The sequence below is a fragment of the Orycteropus afer genome, unplaced genomic scaffold (assembly GCF_000298275.1).
Source record: "Orycteropus afer afer isolate SDZICR_OR568_19922 unplaced genomic scaffold, OryAfe1.0 scaffold00415, whole genome shotgun sequence".
NCBI classification, from domain to species: Eukaryota; Metazoa; Chordata; class Mammalia; order Tubulidentata; family Orycteropodidae; genus Orycteropus; species Orycteropus afer.
This window is the reverse complement of record NW_006922002.1, coordinates 777,007-784,234: the sequence shown is the minus strand read 5'-3', so window position 1 is coordinate 784,234 and position 7,228 is coordinate 777,007. Positions and strand designations below refer to the sequence as shown.

Below are 7,228 nucleotides of genomic sequence, written 5' to 3'. Positions count from 1 at the left end.
AATATCCAAATTACAAGCTCTTAAGGTGGCTATAAGTGGGAGCTGACTCACTGGCATCCAGCAACAACAACAGCCTGGTTCCTCTAGAACTACTGGTTAAGTAGGTTACTGATTAGACATCTTAAACACGAGGCTGGCAGAAAACAAAGAAATGCAATCTTTCTTCAAAGATTTAACAATCTAATGGCAGAGAGAGATATCCAGATACCTCAAAGAAATGTAGAAACATGTTTTTCTCCACTGTTCATTATGATTTACGAAACTCCTAGTGGCTTTTTTTGTTTTGTTTTGTTTTGAAAAAGAAAAAGTCTTCTCTGGGTGACCCACAAAGACTGGCTGGCCTCCTCACAGGTAATATCAATAGTTAGGACACCCAATACATATACTGTACCGAATAAGAATGCCAAATAAACTACTCTTAAACTTGAAGCCAGAAGAACAAAGGAGGGAAAAATTTCAGGACAGAATTTGGCAACTAAAGGCATGGGCTCAACTATTAAAATAATTTCTCTTTTTAATGTGACTATTTTGCAAGTTACTTTGCAGTATAAACTCTGAACGAGCACAGTATCAGAAGCTGGGCAAGTTTAGAGGGAAAAAAGAGCCAAGATGATTCAAGGTCAGAAACTCCTAAAATCCAGAAGAGTGCGTGGCAAATGAAAATAACTATTTTCATCAAGCTAGTCACACTCATTTTTCATTTCTATAATGTAATCTTCCCTCTGCCCACCCACCAACTGAAATGAAAAAAATAAGAAATGAACACTGTTTAGATTCAGTACCTGTCAATGAAAACTTTAAAAGAGAAAGAACCCAAGATGTTCAACTTTACAACAGCCCAAGGAGACAAGATCAGAAAGAAAGAATCATAGAAGTACAAATTAGAGAAGTCAGATCTCTAGGTCCTTCGTTGCACAGATAAGAAACTAACGTCTAAGTACATGCTCAAGGACACAGAGCTGAAACCAGACCTCAGGCTCCCAATGCAGAGGCAGGGGAGCCAATCTTGCTTCACAGCTCAGCAGCCATCACAGAGGATGACCTGGCAGGTGCTCTACTGGCCTCCCACTGTCTAATAGTCTGATCCTCAAAACACGGCACTTGATTAAAAATCATAAAAATATGACCAAAAAGGAGTATCTAATATTTTAACAAGTCACTTAAAGGAGACTGATGCTCTTGTAAATAGTAACAAAGTATCAAGCCTCTTTAACCCATCATTGAGGTTACAATGGAATTTGAATTATTTAGGAAGATGAAGAAGAACGTTTTCAACCCCAGCCATATGGAGGAAAAAAACAAACAGAAAAACTGTTCCCTTCCTAACACTGATGTTATTCTCTTCTCCTAAGGAAAGCTGTTTTTATTATACAAAATATGCCAAACCAAAAATAGTCAACAACACACACAAATACTACTTCTCCTCCCTCAACTACACATACAAAATTCAGGAAAGATTGGTGGAAATTATTTCTCTGGGATAAGTTCAAAACTCAGATGGCAAACCTCAGAGCTTCCTAAATATATCCCAAGTTCTCTGGAGCAAAGTCACTGCATTGTTTACAAAAATCCTGGCTAAATCTCAGATCCTTGAGTGTAGAACTGTAGCTTATGAGCTCTGAATCCCTGACACTAACTATAATTTGGGCATATAAGAGATGTCTAATAAATTTTTGTTAAATTGAAGGAAATTACATTCCAATAACCTTATATTCTCATGCCAGTTCCAATAGCACATGGTGAAGCATCATTTTTAATACTGAATGGGAGTTTAATGCTCTAATTCTCCGTAAAACTGAGATGTATATGGAAATAATTGCACTTCTTATCATGATACCAAAACCAAAAAACCCACTATGTGGACTTGATTCTGACTCATAGTGATGCTATAGGACAGAACAGAACTGCCCCATAGGGTTTCCAAGGCTGTAATTTTTACAGAAGCAGACTGCCTCATCTTTCTCCCACGAATTGGCTGCTGGGTTTGAGTTGCCAACATTTTGGTCAGCAGTTGAGTGCTGTAGCCACCGCTCCATCAGGGCCCCTTCTTACTGTGATAAATGTGGTGGTTAAGTTTGTGTGTCAACTTGGCTGAGCCTGGTTGAGTGGCTGGGCAGCTGGATGTAGTATTCCCCATGATGAGACTGGTAATCAACTCCATGGTGGAATCTACTGTGTGCAGATGAGTAGCTGCCTTAAGGAATATGGTCTGCTTCCTGTATGTAAGAAGCACTGGGGAACAGTCTCTAGCTTATGGCACACTTGAACCCTGCATGTAGTCATGTCGTTGTTCAGCAGCCTGCCATGCTCTGCCAACTTTGGGACTTTCAATAGACTTGAGTTAATGGCCTGCCGTGTGGTTTGGTAACATGGGGACTGTGCCTTTTCACTTATCAACCTTGGGCTTGTCAGTCTCAGCCACCGTTAGTTGTCTGAGTGAAGAAAAGCCCCTAGCTCCAGTGGGCCAAGAGCAGGAGGCAGAGCTGAAGCCCAAGGTAGAGGGGGCTTTCCACCCAGCCCCTAGAACCTGGCACTCTGAGCTTGGACTTAAAGTCTCCAAACTGTAAGAGAATAAACTCTGTTTGTGTAAGCATCCCATTTGTGGTATATTCTTGTCAGAGCAGTACTAGGTAACCACAACAGTAAGATCCTTCTATTCTGAGTAAATGTGTTGTTTGGTTAAGGATGTTTTTAAAATTATGTGGAAAGATGTAGCCAAGGAAGATTACTAGAGGTTTTATTATGCTGCCCAGGTGTTTTTGTTTGTTTTCAATTTCATATCTGCCAAAGGGGAAAAAGTCACATTTAAAACATAAAACAACAGATGGTTTACTCCAGCACCTCCTTCAAAGCTGCCAAATGTGTACAAAGTGTACAGTGAAGCAGCAGAAACATCCACATTTTCTGTTTACAAATGTACTCAAATTAGACACAAACCTTTACAGCTCCAAGTTGCTCTTTTCTGAATTTTTCCAAGGGTTTAATCAGGGTTTCGGTTACACTTAATGCCTAGAGAACAAGGGTGATAACAAAACAGTGCAGTGTTAGGTTTCCATAAAGGAAAAAATTAGTATTTCATTTCCCTCTGCCACCCCACCCAGAAATAAAATGAACAATATATTTAATTGCTTTAGCTCATCCTGCCAATGCAACAATTAAATCACTTCTAAACTTATTAAAGTACTAAAACTCCATAAATATTTTCAAGGAAGAACATTTGGGACAAATTGCTAGTGAAATGTGCAACACAGTCCCTCAGTGCTCCAGTGAAATAGTAAGAGGGCTGTCTTTAAACAACAAAAGGGTCTATCACATTCATTAACAGAACACTTCTGTTTGAGATAATTTTCTTCCTCCCCCTTCTCAGAAATTTAAAATTCAATTACATTCCTTTATTCCTCATCAGACTATATTATGTAAAGAACAAGGATAGTGGCTACAAGTTTAAATACAAGTTGACCTTCATTACTGAACAATTCCTCATAAAGATTTAAGGCATATTAGCAAAGGAGAGTCTTTGGAATCTCAGGACAAAGTCAGAGCAAATACAGGGGAGGGCTAGCAAAGGTTACAGAGGAGAAAGGAGGACAGGACCTGTGATACACACACAAGTAAATTCTATCCACATCTACATGCATTCTTATTATATTGGGTATGTTGTCACTTTTCACCTTAAACCATAGTCAATTCCTGGCCAATACACTTCAAGTACACCCACCACCCTTCTGTCAGTAGAGGCTTGTATGTTACTATGATGCTGAACAAGCGAAGCTTCTAAACTAAGACAAGCTTGGAAGAAAGGCCTAGAAAACTACTTCTGAAAAATTAGTTAGTGAAAACCATATGGATCACATTGATACGATCCCACTGTGCATGGGTCACCATGAGTTAGGGGGTGTATTGATGGCAGCAACAATAACAAAATACAACAATACACTGTCCTCTTTTTACAAAAAAAAAAAAGGATCCTTAAAAATCCAAAATTAAAATTGCAGATAACACAAAATAAGGGGTTTAGGATAGGAAAGGATTCTTAACTTAACCAGAGGGTCCTTAACAGTGTTTCAATATGTAAGGATTCTCCAAAAGAGACCATTCATACTACAAGTTTGAGAACATTCAAAATCAGTGGCAATGCCCACACTCAAGATGCCCTGAGTTTGAACATTCTTCCCTAGGCCTGTTCCGGGGTGCCACACTCCCACCCCACCCCTCATCACCATTTCTTTGTTCCGTGTCAAATAACTGGAGCAAAAGAGGTCACAGGGAAAAAACAACTCCTATTCAGGGACAGTATTCTGTAATCCATTAGGTTTTCATTGGTTAATGTTTAGAAGCAGATCACAGGGACTTTCTTCCTAGTCTGTCTCAGTCTGAAAGCTCCCCTAAAACTTGCCCACCACGGATGACCCTATGCTGGTTGCATAGGTTCCAGCATCATAGTAACACATAAAACATGATAGTACAACAAACTGGCAGATGGATGGTAGAGGACAAGCAAAGGTGCAGGAAACCCTCAATGAGATAACATTACAATGGATGCAAACATATCGATGATCACGAAGATAGAGCAGGACTAGGCAGGAGTGCATGGAGGAAAGGACACAGGGAAGAGGTAACTCTCGGGAGCAAGTGAAAGAGGAGCTGTTGCACTGGGATAAGCTGTAATCAATGTCATGAGACAGTGTGTGTGTGAACTGCTGTATGGAAAGTGAATTTGCTAGGCAACATTTCTGACACGTTATGCATGTGTCAGAGCCAACTCGACAGCAAATAACAACAATAATAACTAGCCAGGAGAAAGAGATCATCTTCAAAATATGTTAATTTTATCCTCTCAACATTTCAGACCACATGACTTTCAACAATGCCAAATGACAATCCTACAGATTAAGGAACAGAGCAGAGACAAAGTAGTACAGGTCAGGAATCCTGATTATCCAAAACAATATGGAGTAGCACAAGATCCGTTTGGGAAAGCAGGTATGCGAAATACTGCCATTTTGTGCTCAACTACTAACCTGAAGGTTGGTAGTTTGAAACCGCCTAGTGATGCTATGGGAGAAAGGCCTGGTAATCTACTTCCATTAAGATTACAACCAAGACCTGGCCACAGCCAGCTACCCAGAGGGAGCAAGTAGTTGAACCTGTGAGCTTGGGATCATAGTCACAGGAGACATCAAGCTCAATTGGCATAATATACTACATAACATAAGTTTGCATAAAAAACATTGTTCCACATCCTACTTTGGCAAGTAGTGACTAGGATCTTCAAAGCTTGCAAGTGGCCATCTAGATGCAACGATGGGTCTCTCCTCACCCAGAGCAAAGAAGAATGAAGAAAACCAAAGGTGCATGGAAACGATTAGTCCAAGCGACTGGTACACCATGCGATCCACACCCTGTACAACTATGAGACCAGAAAACTAGATGGTGCTCGGCTACCACTGTCAACCACTCAGAGGGGGATCTCTGTAGAGGATCCCAGATAGAGAGAACAATATGGAACAAAACTCAAAATCATTTGGGGAAAAAAAGGGGTGGGAGACCAGGTTTGCTGTTCTGACAGAGCCTCATGGAACCACTGAGACTGTGGCTCCTAGCTGCCTTTCAGGTCTGGAATTGAACCCACCTGTGGCTTCCAGCCAAACAAAAGATAGGCATATGAGGTGAACATTTACATTAGGTAGATACACTCCTTGGAGAGAACAATCATGGGAGAAAGAAGGGCTGTGTATGCACAGAGAGACAGCTCAGGGGGCAGGAGTGCATGGAGGGAAGGACACAGGGAAGAAGTAACTATGGGGAGGAAGAAGGAGGGGAGCTGTTGCACTGTGGTGAGTTGTAATCAATGTCATGAGACAAAGTGTGTTTCAACTGCTGTACAGAAAGTGAATTTGCTCTGTAAACTTTCACCGAAATCACAATTAAGAAAAAAAAAAAAAAGATTACAACCAAGAAAGCTTTCTGGAGCAGTACTATCCTGTAACACATGGAGTCATCATGAGTGAGAATTGACTCAACGCCAACAAGTTTGTTTTTTATTTTTGCCATACTTTTTTAAAATGATACAATTTCTCATAAATTAAGATACACTTATATTACAATGGAAGTCATTTCCTAAGCTTCTACATCTGGTTCCAGCCTACTAGTGTTTTTTAATAAGTTTGCATATAATACATCTTTTGTGGAGACTGGCACACTCCTAAAAGAAGCCAGCCCAGAAAATATGCTGGGATCACAAGGACTCAAGTTCACATAGGATACAAATAGGGATTCAAAATCACAGAAGTCAGAGCCTAAGCTTATGTTCTTAACCATTAGGTAACATGCAACAAAAGTACCAAAGTATTCATTCAATACAGCCATCTTAATAAACTCCATATTTCATAAAACAAATATATTTGCTGAACATCCCATGCCAGGTGCTAAAACCTGAACAGGACAATAGCCCCTGCCCTGATTGAACTGTCTAGCAGGAATGACATATACTAGATACATGAATGCATAAATATTTCTGTGATTACAAATTGTACTAATTCCTTCAAAAGGAGAAAAGTAGGAATATGGTGAAGAATTTACTGGAGGAGATAGATGTAAGGAGAAATACAATCAGGAAGAACTTCCTCAAAGAAGTACCACTTGAGCTAAAACTGAAAGATGAGATGGAATTAATGGTGCACAAGGCAGAGGAATCAGAAACCAGCAGAGGCAAAGAGAAAGGTAGGACAGAGTTTAGGATATTACAGGCAATGTCAAAAGGCCAGTATGGCTGGGGAATAAGGAATAAGAAGTGAATAGAAAGAGACGAGTGAGAAGATAGACAGAGGACCAGAACATGTAAGCCTGTGAGCATGGTTCAAAAGGTACCATTTTATTTTGGGCCCTATGGAATGCCACTAAAGAATTTTTAAGCAGGGAATTAACACAATGATACTTAAATTGTTTAAAGATTTCCCTCGCTGCAGTGAGAAAAAAGATCTCAAGGAGACAAAAATTAGAAGACTAGTTAAGAGGCTTCTAGAGTAGCACATAGAATTGACTCAATAGAAGTAAAAAGGATCATAACAGAATACTATGAAGAATTGTCCTTCAACAACTTGTTGTTGTTGTTGTTTGTAACCCCTCCTTGGATTTCTGAGGCAGTATCACTGCCGAAGTAGATTGCCCAACCTTCCTTCCGAGGAGTGGCTGGTGGGTTTGAACCACCAGCCTTCTGGTTAGCAGT

The 7,228-nt window shown here is 40.1% G+C and overlaps 1 protein-coding gene across 1 annotated transcript in view; it reads right to left on the bottom strand.

Moving 5' to 3' along the window:
* ARHGAP10 (Rho GTPase activating protein 10) overlaps positions 1-7,228 on the bottom strand; it is a 483,946-nt gene that overhangs the window by 302,619 nt on the left and 174,099 nt on the right. Inside the window, exon 8 of the mRNA XM_007953807.1 lies at positions 2,938-3,009. Within this exon, the coding sequence (XP_007951998.1) occupies positions 2,938-3,009 (72 nt within the window). The remainder of the gene's footprint in view (positions 1-2,937; positions 3,010-7,228) is intronic.